At 45.2% G+C, this 21,689-nt stretch overlaps 1 protein-coding gene across 2 annotated transcripts; it reads left to right on the top strand.

Moving 5' to 3' along the window:
* The first annotated feature begins 423 nt into the window (after positions 1-423).
* Positions 424-19,809, top strand: SERPINA6 (serpin family A member 6). Of its 2 annotated transcripts, none has more exons than XM_024758513.1 (5): positions 424-551; positions 7,182-7,810; positions 13,942-14,212; positions 17,996-18,143; positions 19,530-19,809. In XM_024758513.1, exons 2-5 carry the CDS (start codon positions 7,201-7,203, stop codon positions 19,713-19,715), a joined length of 1,215 nt encoding a protein of 404 aa, XP_024614281.1. In that variant the 5' UTR covers positions 424-551; positions 7,182-7,200; the 3' UTR covers positions 19,716-19,809. The 2 variants fall into 2 exon arrangements, with proteins under 2 accessions (XP_024614281.1, XP_024614291.1); XM_024758523.1 differs by lacking the exon at positions 424-551 and adding an exon at positions 2,214-2,272.
* The last annotated feature ends 1,880 nt before the right edge of the window (positions 19,810-21,689 follow it).

Here is a 21,689-nt window from a genome sequence, read left to right as displayed (position 1 = left end):
AATAATGGTATCCATTTCATAGAGTCGTGAAGACTAAATGACATAATCCATGGGAATCACTGGGCTGCCTTTTATTCCATGTCTGTCTTTCCCATCGGACCATTGCCCCCCTTGAAGGCAGGATCTTGCTGGTCTCATTCCCAGCCCAAGCTCAGCACCCGGTTCTTCACAGCTGTCAGCACCATCGTGCTAATTAAGGGCACCTGTGGCTCCTGTGCCAGCTGCCCCTGGGCAACCACAAACACCGACGCAATTCCAGCCACATTTTGATATCAAAAAATAAAACCTCAGGGAACTGTACGCCGAAGAAAGTTAATTCGCAGTATTGCTGTGTTTACTCAAATTTCCTGGAAAAGGCTCCCATTGGTTCATGACTGGGGGGAGGAGACCACCAAATGGTGAAGGCCACTGGCCCCCCTCTAACCATTAACCAGCAGGAAAGCTGGCAAACAAGACTGAGCAGCAGCCGCCCCGCCGGCTTACTGTACACATGACAGGATCCGGGACAGCAGGACCGAGCCAGCACTTGCAGCCTGAGCCCACTGCAGACCGTGAGTAACAGCTAAGGACTCTCCATCGCCCCCGCCCCTGCCCAGCCTCCAGAACGAAGCCACGACTGTGTCTTGCTCATTTAATTTTTTTTTTTTTAATGGCGCATTGAGCATTAGGGCAACCAGCAGTGATAAGAGGCAACCCTGGGGAGGGTTTTTCAGAGTCTGTGGGTTACCCACAGGGGTTTTTATTTCTCCCGGGCTCCTGCCTTGCAGGGACTGACATTGAACTAAGAGCCATTCCCCGCCATCGCATGACGCTCCTAAGGCCAGCCAAACAGCCATAACAGCCTCAGAGATGGAGTCTGAGAGCTGGGATGGATCAGCACAACACAACGCCTCTGCCGGCGACACAGGCAGGAGAGAGCATTGCCCGGCTGACACAGCACAGGCTGTGCATCCTACAGAATCACACACACCTCCTCCCTCAGTGACCTGGGGCAAGGATCCTGCAGAGAGAACGGAACTACCAGCATTACACCACGTGGTATGAGGTTTAAATGCACAGGGCCTAGGACTGTACCTGGGACTATACCTGGCTTATGGGGGGCATTTGGAAAAACAGAACACAGTGGGTGTTTACTGCGTGTGTGACTTCAAAAATGAGGGACAAGGAGGACACACATGAAATGAAATTCATGGATAATATTGATACTCTGCATTTTTACGTCGCTGGGTACTTTTCAGAGAGCTGGTTCACTCTAGAGAAAGGCAGAACAGCATGGCACAGGCTCCAAAGTCAGACGGCAGGGCTTGGAATTTCAGCTTTTACTCCCTGGGCCTCAGTTTTTTCATCTGTACAATGGGCCCAGGGTGACCCATGAAGTGAGGTCACTAAAGAAAGCACTGATAACAGCTGTGACTGATATTCACAAAAGTCTTTTGAGGTGGGTAGAGATTTAATCCCCATCTTGGAGGATTAGCACAGGAGGGGATGAGGCACAAAATCTCAGAGACAGCAGGTAGAGAAGGGAAGGGAAAAGAACTTCTATTGGGGGCAAGCCCATCTCGTTCCAGGTTGTGAACTGCATGGGGTCCTTGCCCAAGAAGGGACCAAAGAGGTGGAGGTGTGGAGGTGGCTAGGGCTGAAGCAAAGATTTCACTACAGTCTGATGGGGGCAGTGACAGAGAGAAGCACACAGGAGGGCTTCCTGGAGGAGGTGACCCAGGACCTGCGTGCCAAAGGACAAGAGGCAGTGAGCCAGGCATGACAAGGAGGGGACGGGCCGACAGAGCGGACCAACATGGGGCAGGACTGGAACAGGCCCATCTTTGTCCCCAGCTCTCAGGCCAGAGCCGGGCTCTGCAAACATTGGGGAATGGAATGACCTCCCTGGCCTGACCCAGGCAGAGGGATGAAAGTCTGATATGTGCTGGGAGGACACCCCAAGACACCCAGTGTTGCTGTGACTGAGACTTCAAGAGGCCAGATTTGAGGCTGGGGGTGGTGCTGTCACCAGGGACTGGGCCACGTCAGTGAGGATCAGCTCCGCCCGCAGGCAATGGGAGTCACTGAAAGCTTTTCTGCAGGAGAATGGCCCATCCACTTGATTTTGGAAAGATGCCCTAGTTGCAGAGGAAAGAAAGGCTGGCAGGAGGTGAGCAGGAGGAAAGGAGAACAGGTGGGGGCGGGGAGGGGGCAACGGGAGAGATGCCAAGCCCCGCACTTGGGCTGTGTCCTGAGACTGAAGAAGCGAAGACAAACCCCAGAAATTTAGAAGGTAAATGGGCCAGGCCTGGGGCGGGTATTATTATCAACTCTATTTTATGCCAAGGAAACGGGAAGAGTTTTAAACAGTGCACCCATGTCACCTAGGTCATAAATAGCAATGCTGAGATCCTCATTCGACTTGGTCTGCCACAAAGCCCAGGAAAAAGGAGAACTGTCTGTAAAGCCAGGCGGCTGGGGAGGGAGGGGGCAGGGCGTCAGGGCTGTTATCAAAGCCAAGAAGCAAGGAATTTGCTTGTTTTTCTACCACGTGGAGGGAGACAGGCGGGGAGGGTTGGAGGAGGGCTGAGGGAGGTCAGGGGTGTGTTTACAGCCCGCTTTCATGAGGTTCTGGGTTTGGAACAGGCCAGGGAAAAGGCCTCGGGGGTGCTCCAGAGCAGACCAGGGTTTCCCACACGCAACGTGCACGCATTCTCCCGGGACTGCTTTTACTGCGGGTTCCCAGCCCCCTCCCAGCATGGCTAGTCCCGTAGGTGGGGTGGTGCAGGGGAATCAGCTTCTCCTATAAGTATCCCTTCTTTATGGGGATACAGGGGGCTCCATAAAGCTCAGAGCTTGGGACCACTGGCCTTGCAGACAGAGTGTCCACTTACTGATTCTGAGCCTGGCTGCAGTTTTTGAATTGCTCTTATCAAACACTTTTCATGGCTTATAATTAATTTTGTATCGTGGTAAGATACACAAAGATTGAGCATTTCAACTAGGTTTAAGTGTACAGTTCTCTGGTATTAAATACATTCACATTGTTGTGAAACCATCACCACTATTCAGGACTTTTTCATCATCCCAGACTGAAACTCTACCCATTAAACCCTAACTCCCCGTTTCCCCCTCCCCCCAGCCTCTGTTAACCGCTATTCTACTTTCCGTTTCTATGAATTTGACTGCTCTAGGGCTCTCATGTGAGTGGAATCACACAATATTTGTCTTTTGTGACTGGCTTATTTCACTTAGCATAATGTCTTCAGTGTTCATTCATCCATGCTGTAGCATGTATCAGAATTTCATTTTTTTGAAGACTGAATAGTATTCAACCACAGGCATATACCACTGTGAAATATAGAAAAAGATACATACTGATCTCTGCCCCTGGTTCCTGGTGCAGAGCTCCTAAAACCCTTGTCATTTCCTAAGTGATAAGAACATTAGAAGCATCTTTTTTTCTAATATTTGTTTTCTAATATTTGGTCTTTGACCCTGCTTCCTGAGGCAGAGCTCCAAAATCCCTTGGAATTTCCTGGGTGACTGCAGTGTCCTTTGCTCTAATGAGGCAACTCTGGGTGAGCTCTTGGATGACTTCAGGATGGGGGGTGGGTGTCACCAGAAAGACCAAGTCATGATTGGAACTTATTTTCTCCCATTCTGTGGGTTTTCTTTTCGTTTTGTTGATGATTTCCTGTCCTATGCAAAAGGTTTTAAGTTTAATTAGGTCCTACTTGTCTATTTTTGTTTTCATTTTCATAGTCTAGGAGGTGGATCAAAGAAGATCTTGCTGCAATTTATGTCAGAGAGGGTTCTGCCCATGTTTTCCTCTAAGAGTTTTATAGTATCCAGCCTTACATTTAGGTCTTTAATCCATTTTGAGTTTATTTTTGTATGGTGTTAGAGAGTGTTCTAATTTCATTCTTTTACATGTAGCTGTCCAGTTTCCCCAGCACCACTTATTGAAGAGACTGTCTTTTCTCCATTGTATATTCTTGCCTCCTTTGTCATAGATTAGTTGACCATAGGTGCATGGGTTTACCTCTGGGCTTTCTATCTTGTTCCACTTTTTTTTTTTTTCTATTTTTGTGCCAGTACCATACTGTTTTGATGACTGTAGCTTTGTAGTATAGTCTGAAGTCAGGGAGTGTGTACCTCCCACTCCCCCACCCCTATAATTCCTCTTTCCCCTTCCCACTGGTAACCACTAGTTTGTTCTCTGTGAGTCGGCTTTTTTATTATATTCACTAATTTGTTATATTTTTTAGATTCCACATATAAGTGGTATCATACAGTATTTGTCTTTCTCTGACTTATTTCACTTAGCATAATGCTCTCCAAGTTTATAGGATGGATTTTTCTATTTCTGCAAAATACATCATGGGATTTTGATAAGAATTGCATTGAACCTATAGATTTCTTTGGGTAGTTTTGACATCTTACATATTACGTCCTCCAGTCTGTGAACACAGGATGTCTTTCTATTTACTTATATCTTCTTTAATTTCTTTCAGCAACGTTCCCAGTGTACAAGCCTTTAACATCCTTGGTTAACTCAACTCCTAGGTATTTTATTCTTTTTAATTTTATTATAAATGGAATTGTTTCCTTAATTTCTTTTTCAGATTGCTCATTGTTAGTATATGGAAACAGGACTGATTTTTGTGTGTTGATTTTGTATCCCACTTATTTGTTGAATTTATTGGTTCTCATAAGTTTTTTGTTGTCTTTATGTCCCCCGCATCGGCAGGCAGACTCTCAACCACTGCGCCACCAGGGAAGCCCCTGTCTTTAGGGTTTTCTATGTATAAGATCGTGTTGCCTGGGAACAGAGATAATTTTACTTCTTCCTTTCCAATTTGGATGCATTTTATTTCTTTGGCTTGCCTAATTTCTCTGGCTAGAATTTCCAATACTGTGTTAAATAGAAGAGGCAAAAGCAGGCATCCTGTCTTGTTCTGAATCTGAGATGAAAAGCTTTCAGTCTTTCACCATTGAGTAGGATGTTAGCTGTGGGCTTTTCATATATGGCTTTTATTATGCTGAAGTAGTTTCCTTCTACTCCCAGTTTGTTGAGTGTTTTTAACATGAAAGGGGATGTTGAATTTTGTCAAATGCTTTTACTGCATCAGTTGAGATGATCATATGATTATTTTCCTTCATTCTTTTAATGTGGTATTTACATTGATCGAGTTGTGTATGTAGAACCATCCTTGCATTCCAGGAATAAATCCCACTTGGTCATAGTGTAAAATCCTTTTAGTACACTGCTGAATTCTATTTGCTAGCACTTTGTTGAGGATTTTTGCATCAATGTTCATAAGCAATATTTGTCTGTAGTTTTATTTTCTTATGGTATCTTTGGCTTTGGTATCAGGGCAAAGAATGAGTTAGGAAGTGTTCCCTCCTCTTTAATTTTTTTGAAGGAGTTTGAGGAGAATTTGTGTGACTTCTTCTTTAAATGTTTGGTAGAATTCAAAACTGAAGCCAAGTGATCCTGGACTTCTCTTTTTTGGGAGGTTTTCAGTTACTGATTCAATGTCCTTGCTACTTATAGGTCTATTCAGATATTCTATTTCTTTGAGGTTTAATTTTGGTATGTTTTGTGTTTCTATAAATTTTCCATTTCATCTAGGTTATCCAATTTGTTGATGTGTCATTTTCAATTTTTTCATAGTATTCTCAGAATTTTTTAAAATTTCTGTAGAATAGGTAGTAATGCCCCTACTTTCATTTCTGATTTTAGTTATTTGAGACTTCTCTCTCTTTTTCTTACTCAGTCTAGCTAAAGGCTTGTCAATTTTGTTAATCTCTTTGAAGATGACATTATATTATATTATATGATGTTATAATTATATCATGTTATATTATTATATTATGTTACCTTACTATATAATACTATATTGATTAGATATATTATATTTTGGTTTCATTGATTTTCTCTCCTTTTTCTATTTTCTATTTATTTGTCTGGGCTTTAATCTTTATTGCCTTCTTTCTTCTGCCAGCTGCACTCTCTTTTGGTGTCTCTTTACATGGAATATCTTTTTCCATCCTTTCACTGTCATATCTGTGCCTTTGGATCTAAAATGAGTCTTCTGTAGTGTGCATATAGTTGTTTCTTTTTTTAACCCATTCTGTCAATCTCTGTCTTTAGATTGGAGAATTGTATCCATTTACATTAAAGTAATTACTCATATGGAGGGACTACTCTCTCAGTTTCCTATTTGTTTTCTGTATGCCTTATAGTTTTTTTGTCCTTTATTTCCTGCATTACTGTCTTCTTTTGTGTTTAGTTGATTTTTTGTAGTGAAACATTTTAATTCCCTTCTCACCTCCTTTCGTGCATACTCTATTTTCTTTCTGGTTATGGAAATTACATTTAACATCCTAAAGTTATAACACTCTCATTTGAATTTATGCCAGATAAACTTTAGTAGCATACAAAAATCGCTCCTATATAGCTCCATTCCCACATCCTTTCAGTTAAGTCACAAATTACAGCTTTATTCATTGTGGGTCCCAAAACATATATGAATAATTACTTTTCATGCATTAGTCTTTTAAATCACATAGAAAATAAAAAGTGGAATTACAAACCAAAATCACAATAATACTAGCTTTGATACTTGTTCGTATATTTACCTTTAGCAGAGATCTTTATTTCTTCTTACAGATTCTATTTACTTTCTGGTGTTCTTTCATTTTAACCAGAAGTACTGCCTTTAGCATTTCTCGTAGGAGAGGTCTAGTGGTAATGGACTCCCTCAGCTTTTGTTTATCGGGGAATGTCTTAATTTCTCCCTCACTTTTGAAGGGCAGTTTTGCCTGCTATAGTATTCTTGGTGGATAATTTTTTTCTTTCAGTACTTTGAATATATCAACTGGGTGGATATTTAACCTTTCTGAGCTTCCACTTCTGCCTACCTGAAATCAAAAGAATCATATATACTTTATTGTTGGTGAGGCAAAATTTTGGAAACTTGGTAGGTATTTGATAAATCATAGCAGGTGTAATTCGTACTTTCAGGTGAGGAAATTGAGGCCCAGAGTCCTGACTTGCCCCAGGTCACACAGCCAATGTGGAAGAAGAAATTGGAGCTCAGGGGGGTCTTCAATGGGGTCTTCTGCCTACTGCTCACCATGCCCCACTGCCTCGGAGGCCCCACATCATCTAATGAGCATTTCTGATTTTCCAGGGCCTGGCCATCCTGAGCAATGCTGTTCACCCTGTACATCTGTCTCCTCTGGCTGTCTACCAGTGGGCTCTGGACCATCCAGGCTAAGGACCCTGACACCGACATGAGCATGAGGAACCCTCACCGGCACTTGGCTCCAAACAACGTTGACTTTGCCTTTACCCTGTATAAGCACTTAGTGGCCTCAGCTCCGGGCAAGAACGTCTTCATCTCCCCTGTGAGCATCTCCACAGCCTTGGCTATGCTGTCCCTGGGCGCCAGAGGCTACACGCGGGAGCAGCTTCTCCAAGGCCTGGGCTTCAACCTCACTGAGATGTCCGAAGCCGAGATCCACCAGGGCTTCCGGCATCTCCACCACCTCCTCAGGGAGTCAAACACCACCTTGGAAATGACCATGGGCAATGCCATGTTCCTGGACCACAGCCTGGAACTTCTGGAGTCATTCTCAGCAGACACCAAGCACTACTATGAGTTGGAGGCCTTGAATGCAGACTTCCAGGACTGGGCAGGAGCCAGCAGACAAATCAACGAGTATATCAAAAATAAGACGCAAGGGAAAATTGTGGACTTGTTCTCGGAGAAAGATAGCTCAGCCATGCTCATCTTGATCAACTACATCTTCTTTAAAGGTACCCCTCACCCATCCCGTTCTGACAAGGCCCCATCTACTATTGCCAAGGATAGTAAAAGCCATCAAAATTAAGGGTGTGCTCTTGATACTATTAGAAAGGTGAAATTATATCATCCTTACCAAGGATCAAAATGACACCCAGTAGAGCAACTTGCCCAAGCCCTTGCAGGTTGTTTCAAGGCCCAAACATGTAACCACGAACAGTCTGGCTGCCTAGTGGTCTACAAATATTGGCCAAGGTCTGGCTGTGAGTCAGGCACTTGGTCAGAGGCTGGAAATAGAGCCTAGAACCAGACAGACACAGCCGCCACCCTCAGGAACTTCCAGACGGCCCACAACCCTTCCTGCACGCACTTCCCGAGCCAGCTCCAGCCCAGACCCCTCTCAGCCAAACCACAGCCCCACCTCACCGGTTCGGAGCAAAGTTTTCCAAAATGCCTGTCCATAAAAATCACCACAGAGGCTTGTTAAAATTACAGATTCCAGAGCCCACACCAGATCTACTAGAGCAAAACTGATGCAAGAATGTCCTAGAATGTGTACTTTTAACAAGGCCCCCTTCCCCAATCGTTTTGACGAGCAGGTAATTTGGGGATATATTATCCTCCAGAATGAAATCTACAGTCCTTAGTCTACAGCAGGGGTCCTCAACCCAGGGTGATTCCCACCCCCATCCACCCTCAGGGACATTTGGCAATGTCTAGAGACATTGTGAGTTGTAACAACTGGGGGTGGGGTGGGGTGTGCCACTGGCATCTTGTGGGTAGAGGCCAAGGAGAACGCTCAACGTCCTACAATGCACAGAACAGCTTCCCACAGTGACATCTGCTTCCAAATGGCTAGAGTCCCAAGGTTGAGAGATCATCTGTTTCTTCTGCCTTGTCCAGACTCAGGTCTCAACAATTTCCCCTATACAAGTTCCCAATACACAGCAGACACACACACACACACACACACACACACACACACACACACACACACACACACACACACACACACACACACAATATCCAATCACACCAAACTCCTTGCATGTCTTTCAGCATGACTCTCCCCATGGAAGTCTGTATTAGTTCCCTATTGCCACTGTAACAAATTGCAACAAACTTGGTGGCTTAAAACAGCACCAATTTATTACCCTACAATTCTGGAGGTCAGAAGTCCAAAATGGGCCACTCTGGGTTAAAGTCAAGGTGATGCCAGGGTGTGTTCCTTCTGGACGCTCTAGGGGAGGATCTGTTCCCTGCCTTTTCCAGCCTGTAGAAGCTACCTGCATTCCTTGGCTTGAGGCCCCCTTCCCTCTTCAGAGCTAGTAATCGCATTGCGCTGACCTTTACTTCCATCACGTCTCCTTTCTGACTCTGACCCTCCTGCCATCCTCTTCTCCTTTTAAGGATGCTTGTGATTGCAGTGGGCCCACCTGGATAATCCAGAAAATTCTCCTCAACTCAGTCAGTTGATTAGCAGCCTTAATTTCCTCTTGCCATGTAACATAACATATTCACAGGTTGCAAGGATTAGGACATCCTTGGGGCAGGGGGGCATTCTGCCTGACACAAGGCCTGTGCCCATTCTGTCCCCTGAGCCCTCCCTCAACTTGTCTGACTGCCTAAAACTTCTACCCACCCTTCAAATCTTGGCTCAAAAGTCACCACCTCCGTGAAGCCTCCCCTGATTCTCTCCAGCAAATCTTTGTCTCTCATACGCATCCTCTGCAGTTTGCCCACACCGAATTTTAATATGCATCTTGTTAGAACGTGTAAACCTTGACCCAAGTGGTTCAATTAAGTAGTCATACACAAAGAAGTGCAGGTAAAACAGCCAAAAAAAAAAGTATAATATTTAATGTGTCTCTCAACAACATAAAGGTTATCCCATATGCCCATTTCGCTCCTCCCCAGCTCTCACTCAGGGCCCTCCATTAGCCAACTGAACCCCTTCCCTCCCCCAGATCTTTATTACCTGGACAGACTTGGCATCTTGGTGAGCCATCCTCCTGCCTCTTGGTCTTTCTCTGTCTATTCTCCAGCACAAGTCTGGGAACCCACCTGGCAAAGGCCTCCCTTCTTGGATGGTAGTGAGGGTGAGAGACCGACCGGCAAAGGCAGCATTTTCTTTTTTCTCCCACTTTATTGAGATATAAATGACTTATCATGGAAGCTTAAGGCATACAATGGGATGACTTGATATATATATATATATGTATATATATATGGTGAGATGATTACCCAGATAAGGTTAGTTAACACGTCTATCACCTCACAGTTACCTTTGTGTGTTGGGGCCAGGGGGTGAGGATTTTTAATATCTGCTCTCTTAGCAACTTTTAGGTATATGATACAGTATTATTAACTGTAGCACCATGCCGTGCATTAGATTCCCCAGAACCTATTCATCTTATAACTGGAAGTTTGTACCTTTGACCACCTTTACCCACTTCTCCGAACCTCCTACCCCATCATTCTTTTCTCTGTTTCTATAAATTCTGTATTTTTAGATTCCATGTATAAGTGAGGGCATGCAGTATTCGTCTTTCTCTGTCTGCCTTATTTCACATAGCGTAATGCCCTCAAGGTTCATCCATGTTGCTGCAAATGACAGGATTCTCTTCTTTTTTGTGGCTGAGTAATATTCCATTTGGGGTGTGTGTGTGTGTGTGTGTGTGTGTGTGTGTGTGTGTATACACACTGTTCTTTATCCATTCATCTATTGATGGACACCTGATTGTTTCCACATCTTGGCTATTGTGAATAATGCTGCAATGAACATGGGAGTGCAGATATCTCTTCAGTATAGCGGGTTCACTTCCTTCTGATATATGCCCAGAAGTGGGATTGCTGGAGCATATGGTAGCTCTATTTTTAATTTTTTGAGGAACCTCCATACTGTTCTCCATAGTGGCTGCACCAATTTACATTCCCACCAACGGTGCACAAGGGTCCCGTTTTCTTCACATCCTTGCTGCCACTTGCTTTCTCTTTTCTTTTTGATAATAGCCATCCTGATAGGTGTGAAGGGCTATTGTGCTTTCAATTCGCATTTCCTTGATGATTCGTGACTTCGAGCACCTTTTCTTGTACTTGTTGGCCATTTGTACATCTTCTTTGGAAAAAAAATCTATTCAAGTCCTCTGCCCGTTTTTTAATTTGATTATTTGGGGCTTTTTTTTTTTTTTTTTTTTGCTATTGAGGTCGTATGAGTTCCTTATATATTTTTGGATATTACCCCCTTATCAAATGTATGTTTTGCAAATATTTTCTTCCATCCCATAGGTTGCCTTTTCACTTTATTGATTGTATCCTTTGCTGGGCAGAAGCTTTTTAGTTTGATGTGATCCCACTTGTTAGTTTTTCCCTTGTTGCTTATGCCTTTGGTGTCATATTCAAAAAAAAAAAAATCATAGCTAAGACTAATATCAAAGAGTTCCTTTTTCCCTACATAGAGATCATTTTTCCCCTACATTTTCTTCTAGGAGTTTTATGGTTTCAGGTCTTATGTTTAAGTCTTTAACATATTTCAAGTTAGGGGTCCAGTTTCATTCTTTTGCATGTGAATATCCAGTTTTCTCAGTACCATTTATTGAAGAGATTATCTTTTCTCCACTCAGTATTCTTGGTTCCCCTGTCATATCTTAGTTGACTATATATGGGAGGGGTTATATCTAGGCTTTCAATTCTGTTCCATTGGTCTATGTGTCTGTCCTTATGCCTATACCATACTGTTTGATTACTATAGCTTTATAATACAGTTTGAAATCAGGAGGTGTGATGCCTCCAACTATGTTCTTTCTCAAGATGGCTTTGGCTATTTAAGATCTTCTGTGGTCCCACACAAAAGGCAGTATTCTTCTTGACCCTGGGGGGCCAAGGAGTCAGGGAATGTTTGCCTGGAAATGTTTCTGGATGCTCCCATGAATTCTCCAGGCCATCTCTCCCACTAGACTATTCACTCTTGTGCATGGCATCCTCATCTCTTTGGGAGGTCCAGTGCACTTGCATAGTGCTTGGTAAATGGAAGTAACTCCAAAGTGGTTGCATAGAGGTTCTGGTAACACAGCCTGGGGAGAAGAGCACAGAAAACCCGGAGAGAGAGAGGGCCCTCCTGAGCCTGCAAGGAGCCTGAGCGGGGGCTGGCAGGACAGGGGCTGGCAGGGTGTCATTTGACGCACGGCTTTGCTCTCACGGTTTCTAAGCATTCTCACGACCACAGCGGGGCTGAGTTGATGGGAAACAGTAGTTCCCGGTAATAAAATCAGAGAGGATTTGAACATTTGAACACAGGAACAGACATTGACAGGAGTGTGGGCCGCCTGTTTGTACACAGATTTTCTGTGACCAGGCAAAGCTAATTAACAAGCCCTGTTTAAGCTGAGAGATACTCTGAAATGTTTCCAGCACACCAGGGTAATACGTAGAAATGAAGAATGGTGTGGCTCTCATCACTAAACTTAGGACATGTACAGTATCCCTGGCATGTTCCTTACTTAGTGGACTGTGTTGACAGCTCTTTTTTTGGAGAACATTAGAAATATTGTTAAAAGATTTTCCAGGGACTCATCCTTGCTCTCTCCAATTTCCCTTCATCAATTCTTAGGTTTCTCTACCATAAGTTCTCCTAACTCAAGAATTTTCAACAAAAACAATCCCTTAAAGTAGAGGTTAGATCCCATTCTGTATTTGGTTTTCTGCCAAACTGGATATACGTTATACTTGCTTCTAGAAAAGAAATACTCAGTAAAAAGCACACAGCAGACTTCTAAGGATGAAAAACCTAGCACTGAAAAATATTTTATCTACATTTTCTTGGTTGTGAGTTGGACAAGTTAGCCACAAAACACTCCCCCCTTCAATTCTGAGGACCCCAGACTACCTTTAGAAGATGGTTTGAGAACCCGCAAATTATCTCACTTGCTGTGAGACAGCCTCAGTCATTAGGGATGGACCAGGCACAGCCCCTGGGTCTCCAGGCTCCACATCCATTGCTCTTTTCCCTACATCCTCTGGCCACTGCCCATGGTCACCCTTAGTAACCCTTCCAGGGGGGTGAGGCTGGCTCAGAACCAAGAGTTCTGGCTGCGTGGTCCAGAGATCCCACAGGCAGAGGGATAGAGAAATGTCTGCCTGTGGCTATGCTCTGGCCACTTTCAGGCAGCCTCAGTTGGGAAACAGTGACCTCACAAGGGCTTCTGGGCTGGAGGCCAAGGGCAGCCAGGACACTCAGGACCTGCTAGACTCAGAGTCCTCGGTCATCTCCAGACCTGGGGAGACTTAACCTAGAGCAGATGAGGCCCTGATGAGACTCAATCCATGTCTAAATATCCAAAGATCTATCACCTATTAGAGGACTCTGGAATAAACTCAAGGGTCAAAGAGGCTCAGTCGGCAGGCATTACGATCAGGCAGGCTTTGGCTTCATCTGAGGAGCAGTTGCCTTCCCTTCAGCGTTGACCAGTAGTGGAAAGTCCCCTCTGTTAGGTAGTGAGTTCCCCATCACAAGGGGAACAAACGATCATGGAACGTGGTGGAGTGGAGTCGAGTCTAGCTGTGGTGGGAGTCTGTCATCTTGAAGGACTCATCTCGCCCTGATTCTGCCTCTGGGAAATGTACTGTGGCCCTCAGGGCCACTCGGGAGGCAAGGAGCCTCCTGCAAGAAAGTGGGTACATTTGACTGGGCAGCCAAACTGCCTGCTGGGCTTCTGTCGCCACACATCAGGGGGTGGGAATGGACTGGATGGTCGGTTCCCCAGCACCACCTCCAGAGCCCTCCAGTCCAGAAGCCACTCCAGGGAGCGGGGCAACAAGGCCAAGTCTGCTTTACTGAATCCTACTCCCAAATCCTAGGGCCAGCATCCTCTGTTCTCTCCCTCTTTCCATTTTTAGAAGTCAGTCTCAGACAACGTGCTAATCCTCAAGCCATCCCAAAGGGTAGAGGGTGGAACAGGCTTTAAACCTCTGGGAATTTCATATCTTAGCAAATTCCAGCAGCTCTGGTGGGGACCTTCCAGGTTGAGGGAGGCCACTGTGTAACTTGCTTGGCGGTCACCCCTGGCCCTCTGCTGCCACCCAAGTTGCGTTTTCCTCCTGCTGTCACAGGTCTGTCTCCTCCCCTCCCCCTCCCCCCTCTTCCCAGGCACGTGGGCACACTCCTTCAACCTGGAAAGCACCAGGGAAGATAACTTCTACGTGAATGAGACGACCACGGTGAAGGTGTCCATGATGTTCCAGTCGAGCACCATCAAGTACCTGAACGACTCGGTGCTCCCCTGCCAGCTGGTACAGCTGGACTACACAGGCAACGAGACCGTCTTCTTTGTCCTCCCGGTCAAGGGGAAGATGGACACAGTCATTGCCATGCTGAGCCGGGACACCATTCAGAGGTGGTCCAAGTCCCTGACCAACAGGTAAGCCCTCCAGCCAGCTGTGTTGATTTCTGCAGTTGGACGTGTTCCCAGAAAGTGGAGCAAGTGGAAAAGGGGTGCACCTGGCCGTCCTTCCTCCCCCAGACTCGCCTTCCAGGGCTCATTATTTTCCTATCTGCTGGGTTCTCTGATCTAGAGGTCACACTTATTTATCTTTCTGTCGATTAACACTGAGCTATTGATACTCTGGGGCATTCCACAAAGCGAGGTCCACCTTCCCCAGCAGGTTGATGGCCACCCTCTGTATTATCACATCTTTCATCTTTTTCTTAAGCTGAATTCACCCATCACCCAGCCTGCACTGATCCATTTTATTATATTGCTTACCTGAGACCAAGCACCGCTAAAGATTCCTTGGAGACCATAAAAAGATATAATGAAAGTGACCACCGTATGACCACTGTAATGACCCTGGAACCAACGCAAAGCCTACGAATGGTTAAGTCACTCAGGGAATCTAATGTTTCTTCCCTCAGTCAATCAGTAAATAAGTAAGAAAGTAAGGACATAAGTACGTAATAAACTCATTTTCCCAGGAACCTCTGCGCTAGAGGGGAATCAAAATTATAGTCAAGCTTGTGTCCAGCTCTGGTCCTCACATTGGAGGAGGGAGCAGATGTTCTTGAGAAGACGGTCCTCACTCTTGGGAGATTAGAGTTCTGTCTGTGAAGGAGCCAACCACCATGGGAGCTGGGTGGCGGGGTGCAGACTCAAAGGGAAGAGGGCTGTAGGGGAAGGAGCCAGCACTTTGATCTAGAGTCGCTCAGGAAGCCTCGTGGGCCGGGCACCATGTCTGGAATTCATTCATTCATTCATTCATTCAGTATATATATGGAAGCAATTGCTATGTACCATGCACTAGGCCAAGCAGAAGGGATGCACTCTAGAGCAGAAAACGGATTCTGGTGGAATTAATAGTGGTACAATGTCATAAGCTCTGTCAGAGCAAGACAGGGAAGGAGATGCATAATGTGTACAATTTGAGGGAGGGTGGGACGCCGGACTCTAAGCCAGGGGAATGGAGGAGGGGCTGCAGAGCACATTGCCTTCACTTTGAACTGTGCCTTAAGCCTGAGTAGAGGTTCAGTCAGTGGCAACCTCCCCGAGAGTATGCACGGAAGAGGAAATGGCAGCAGTCAAGCCGCGGAGGCCATTTGCCAGCTTTTCAGGTCAACCGTCTCACTCCACTTCACTCCCACCCCTCGAAGGGAACCTGTAGTTCAGATACAGTGCCACCAGGTAGTGACAATGCCCCGTGATTCAAATTCTGAACCCTAGTGTGTTGAAAATAAGGCGAAGGATACCCCTTCTCTTTACTCCAAAAATAATCTCTTCACTAAAACACCTAAACATTAATCAGTAACACGTACCATTTTCTTCTAGATTTTTTTAAGAAAACATTCAAGGTAAAACTTTGCACCTTTAGACATCACGAGTTCTCTCCTTCATCCCAATGCCGTGGCCTACGGCTCACCTGTACGCTTGCGTGGCCCCTTCTCCCTCCTCACCCCAGCCAGCACCACCACGCCCTTCCCCACCAGGCTCTCCGGTGCATCCAAGCTCAGCATCCTTCAGGGCCCAGATGACACCCCCCCCCCCCCCCCGGCAGCCTCTGGGTCCCACTCACGGGGCACTCTCGCAACAGCCTCTCTCTCCATCCCCTTGCTCCGCGTCACCTCGCGGCGGCCCGCGCAGGTCGTGGGGCAGCTCTCTGAGTTGGGGCGATGGGGCTCCGAGTTACCTAGTCCTGGTTTCTTCACGGTCCTGCTGCTTCCCAGCGGTGTGACTTTGGGGAAATTCCTCAGCTTTTTTTTGAGTTTCAGTCTCTCAATCTGGAAGCTAAAGATGATGACTCCAGTTTGTAAGGCTGTGTGTGCCTGCGCGGATTAGACGAGATAAAGGAGGTCAGGAAGGGCAGCCAAATGCTGGGTATGGGTCGGCCTCCCTTACCTTCTGTTGCCATTTCCCATCTAGAGAAGTCCCACGTCCCACTGGCCTTGGATTCCTCCTCACTTCCCCCGGGTTGCCAGCTTCCAGACCTCCCCAGAGCAGCTTGTGCTCAAGTACAGAGGTCTCATGCCTTCCCTCCACCCTCTGGAGAGCCGGGGCCCTATCACTGACTTCAGGGTTCAGGCATCTTCTCTCTCCCTTGCTGTGTAGATGAGGACTAGCACAGAGAGGGACAGGACTTGGCTAAAGCCACACAGCATTAGCGGCATGGCTGGGGCCAGGACCCCTGCTCCCAGCTGCACGTTCCCTCCACTCCTCCACTTCTGCCAGGGGGTGCTTGGGGGACCACAGGACTTCTTGTTTTTTTCTCTTTTTTCATTGAAGTATAGTTGATTTACAATACTGTGTTAGTTTCAGGTGTGCAGCAGAGTGATTCTGTTACCTATATACCCTTTTTCCATTCTTTTCCATTACAGGTTATCACAAGATAATGAACACAGTTCCCTGTGCTTGTCCCCCATACATCCTTGCTGTTTATCTATTTTATGTATGGTAGTGTGTATCTGTCAATCCCATACTCCTACTTTATCCCTCCCGCCTCTTCCCTTTGGTAGCTATGTTCGTTTTCTGCGTCTGTGTGTCTCTTTCTGTCTTGTAAATGAGTTCATTTGTATTATTTTTTAGATTCCACATATGTGACATCATATAACATTTGTCTTTCACTGTCTGACTTACTGCACTTAGTGTGATCATCTCTAGGTCCAAGCATATTGCTGCAAATGGCATTATTTCATTCTTTTTTATGGCTGAGTAATATTCCATTGGGTGTAATTAATATATATATATATATATATATGTACCACATCTTCTTTATCCATTCCTCTGTTGATGGACACTTAGGCTGCTTCCATGTCTTGGCTATTGTAAATAGTGCTGCTGTGAACATTGGGGTGCATGTATCTTTTTTGAATTAGAGTTTTCATCTTTTCTGGATGTATGCCCAGGAGTGGAATTGCTGGATCATACGGTAACTCTATTTTTAGTTTTTTAAGGAACCTCCATACTGTTTTCCATAGTGGCTGCACCAATTTACATTCCCACCAAGAGTGTAGGAGGGTTCCCTTCTCTCCACACCCTCTCCAGCATTTATTATTTGTAGACTCTTTAATGATGGCCATTCTGACTGGGGTAAGGTGATACCTCATTGTAGTTTTGACTTGCATTTCTCTAATAATCAGTGATGTTGAGCATCTTTTCACGTACCTCTTGGCCATTTGTATGTCTTCTTTGGAAAAATGTCTATTTAGGTCTTCTCCCCATTTTTTGATTGGGTTGTTTAGTTTTTTTATATTGAGTTGTTTGACCTGTTTGTATATTTTGGAAATTAAGCCCTTGTCGGTAGCATCATTTGCAAATATTTTCTCCCAGTCTGTAGGTTGTCGTTTTGTTTTGTTTATGGTTTTAAACACTGTGCAAAAGCTTATAAGTTTGATTCAGTTCCATTTGTTTATTTTTGCTTTTATTTCTTTTGCCCACAAGGACTTCTTTAGGTATTCTTTGCTTCAGTGTCTGGTAGTTTAACTGGATCAGGTGGAATCAGCTCAAAGAGCGAGCTGAGAAGAAAGGCCCAGAGAGGAAGATGCCTGTGTGATGGAGGGAGAGGCAGATCCTGCTTCTTGTTCTGTTCCTTCCCCTGTCCCGAAAGAGCAGGTCTGGCTGGGAGGCAGGGTCTGGAGGGATCACAGGGGAAACGGGAATCTGGCTGGCCGGGCCCAGCCCTGGGAAAGTCTAACCCCATCTGCTTACCCCGAGCAGCCTGGTGGACCTGTACATCCCGAAGGTCTCCATTTCCGGAGGCTACGACCTCGGGGGCATCATGGGGGACATGGGCATTGCAGACTTGCTCAACGACCGGACACATTTCTCAGGCATCACCCAAGAGGCCCTGCCGAAGGTGTCAAAGGTAGGGGTCTCTAGAGCCCATCCTTCTTCCCCCCCCAAATTCACAATACAAGTAATAATAAGCAACATGGAGCCCATTCATGAATAGGCTTCTAGGCCCCAGGCTGAGAGGTCTTGTCCAAGCCCCTAGTTTTACAACAGGCTAAATGAAAGCTCAGCAAGAACTTGATGTCCCCAAGGTCACACAGGAAGCTAGTGACAAGGGAGCACCACAGCTCAGGCATGCACCATTCTGCCAGGCCACACAGAGGGGGCGCTGTGGAAGACAAGTCATCATGGCAGGGCTGTGAGCAGCCCCCAGGCAAAAGGAAACGTCTGCGTGAGATCACACTGAATGTTCTATCCAATGATGTTCTTTATCTCCATCCTTCAGCTTTATGTTCTGTTATTCATTCATTCAGAAAATATTTACTGAACATGTTCTATGTGCCCCAAACTGTGCTAGACACTGGGTATGCCTCAGACGTGGCCCTGCCCTCACAGGATCTTACAGTCCTGTGGGTGACAAAACAGGAGAGGGAACAGGAGGAAGCTGTGGTGGCAGCAGCCCCCTCCCTCGTGCACACAGACTTTGACCATCACGATGTCGGCACACAGTATGTGCTCAATAAAATGCCTGTGTGTGAACTCAGTCAAACAGCTACCTCCTTACGAGGTGGGTGTTACCCTAGTTTCTCAGGTCACAGAGCTAGTAAATAGCCTGACATTTGACTCAAAACCTCATATTCCCAAAACACACTGCAGGGGTTCCTAGCCCAGCTGAGCTTCTCCCTAGCCTATTTACAGAGCACTCTGAGCCTCTGATTCCCTGCTGCTCCATCAGTGAGAGTCCTGTCCCGTAGGTGTTGTTATTTAATCAGCCAGTTCTGATCTTTCTGATGCTTTTGATGCAAACTACTCAAGCGTTTTACTGACTTGAGAATATCTTCTAATTTTGATCATAACAAAGGATGTTTCAGCAGGCAAAGATGAGCCTTTTCCCTACAGAGTGGGCACAAGCATTTTGCATAAGTTGAACCCTCTCAATTACTGGCAGAGTGGAGAGGGAGCGAGGTGTCCCTCCACCAGCCCAGGACCCGGTGAGGGGAGCCCGATATGGATGCTGAAGTCCAGTTTCAGCCCCAAGTCCCTTGCTCTCCATGGGTCGGCTCCAGCTGCCCACTCTCTAGGGAGGAAGTCTAAGTGTGGCCTGGGTTCCAGAGGTGGACAGACCCCAGCGCTAGTCCTGGGGCTGCCACGTAGATGAGGAGCCAGCAAGTGACCTTCTCTGAGCCTCAGCTTCGCCATCCAGAAAACTGAGGGTGGGAAGGAGTCAAAGCCAAGAGGCTCGGAAAGCTCCGCCCACGCGGCTGGTGTTCATCCTCCACGCTCTGTCTGTTCCCACCAGGTGGTCCATAAGGCCACGCTGCAACTGGATGAGAGGGGCTTGGAGTCAGCCGCCCGCACCCAGGTCCACCGGAACTCGGCGCCCGAGCCTCTCACAATCCGCTTCGACCGGCCCTTCGTTGTCATGATCTTCGACGACTTCACGTGGAGCAGCCTCTTCCTGGGCAAGGTTGTGAATCCGACCTAAGGGGACGCCCCCTGGAGCCACAGCGCGTCTGACTCGGGCACCAGGGACCCCACAGAAAGGAGTGAGAGGTTCCCCCCAATCCTCCCCTGGTTCCCCTCTGGTAATAAATTACTGTCTTTGCGACTCGTGACAAGTGTGGTTGAAGGGGAAGAGTGGGACGATTGATAAAACTTGAATAACATCAATATAATATTGTACCAGTATAATTTTCTAGTTTTGGTCATTGTCCTAGGGTTATGTGATGTATGGAAGCACAGTGAAAGGTATATGGAAGCACTATGATTTTTGTAAATTTTTGTAAGTTTGAAATTATTTCCAAGTAAGAACTTGAAAAGAAGGAATCACACAAGCCAAAACACAACAGAAGAACACACACACACACACACACACACACACACACAACAGAAAGATGTTTTTAAAGTGCTAGGATGGAAATGTCATATCTTTCAAAAAACAAACAAAAGATTCCTTCAAAAATGAAGGCAAAATAAAGTTTGGTTTTTTTTTTCAGACAAACAAGAGACGGGGAGGCTTATCATCTTCACTAAAGACTTTTTTAAAGTAGTTCTTTATGGAGAAACAAGATGATTCTAGATGGACACACAAAAGAATGAAGAGCACTGGAAAGAGTAAATATGTGGGCAATGATAAAATATTTTAAAATATATTTGAAGTATAATTAACTGTTTAAAGCAAAAATAGTTATCGATTTATTGCTTTTTGACTCCAAATCCTCCCTTCATTGCTGCTCTGCAAAAACCAATCTGGACCTTTTTAGTTTTACTGTGCCCCTGGGCATGATATTAAACTTTGTCAGTAGAGGGCGCTAGAGAAAGATCGCAGGAGGAAGAGACCTTCTTCTCACAGTTCAGGACAAAAAGCATTAAATGAGATAAAAGAGAGCCAGATGGATAGATAGATACATAGATTACATAGGTGATAGGAAGATGATAGATAGATAGATGGATGGATAGATCGATTATAGATAGAAAATAGATGATATATAGATAATTAGATGATAGACACCGCATACATCTTGAGAGAAAGGAATTGAGCGATACTTCTTTAAATATACATATTTACATGTTTCTAAAGTCAGCGTCTTAATAAGAAAACACTGAACGCATTCCCACTACTGTAAGACAAGGCTACTCATCATATTCACATAGTCCTGGGGGTAGTAGACAAAGCAATTAGACAAGAGAAAGTAGCGGCATAGAATTGTAAACTCTCTCTATTTGCAGATGACATGTAATATACTTGCATAACCCTAGCAAATCAATGATAAAGCAAACTCAAACAATAAAGATTTCAGCAAAGTATCAGAATATAGACTTAACATGCAAAAGCAATGTCTCATATACACAAACAACAAGCAGTTAAAACACATAATGGAAGAGAAAACCCAATCGGAACCAAAAGGATATAAGATTTAGAAATAAACAAGAAATGCGCAGAATCTATATAGAGAAAATGATAAAATATTCCTTAAAGATGCAAAATTAGACTTGAACAAACGCAAAGATATTCCTTCTTGAATAAGATGCTCAACATCATCTAGATATCAGTTTTCCCTAAGTTAATTTGTCAATTTAATTGTATCCCAATAAAAATACTAGCAATTTCTTTTTCTGGAGATAAACAAGATAATACCAAAGTCCATATAGAAAAATAAGCATGCAAGAGTAGCTGGAAAACACTGAAAAGAAAAAGATGTCAGGGACAGGGGGTGGGAAAGATAGGGGACTGGCCCGACCAGATGTTAAAGCATACGGCACAGATACTTCAATTAAATCTATGGTACTCGGATATGAATAGATAGGCAGACCAATGAAATACGTTAGAAAGTCTGGCAATAGACTCAAGTACAAATGGAAATTTAATATTTGATAAAGGAAGACTTTTAAATAAATGTTATTGGGACAACTGGATAGCCATTTGAAAACAGAAAGGGGCTTCCCTGGTGGCACAGTA

The sequence above is a fragment of the Neophocaena asiaeorientalis genome, unplaced genomic scaffold (assembly GCF_003031525.2).
Source record: "Neophocaena asiaeorientalis asiaeorientalis breed wild unplaced genomic scaffold, Neophocaena_asiaeorientalis_V1.1 scaffold476, whole genome shotgun sequence".
NCBI classification, from domain to species: Eukaryota; Metazoa; Chordata; class Mammalia; order Artiodactyla; family Phocoenidae; genus Neophocaena; species Neophocaena asiaeorientalis.
The sequence above is the reverse complement of the archived record's forward strand: the minus strand, read 5'-3'. Positions and strand labels throughout refer to the sequence as shown.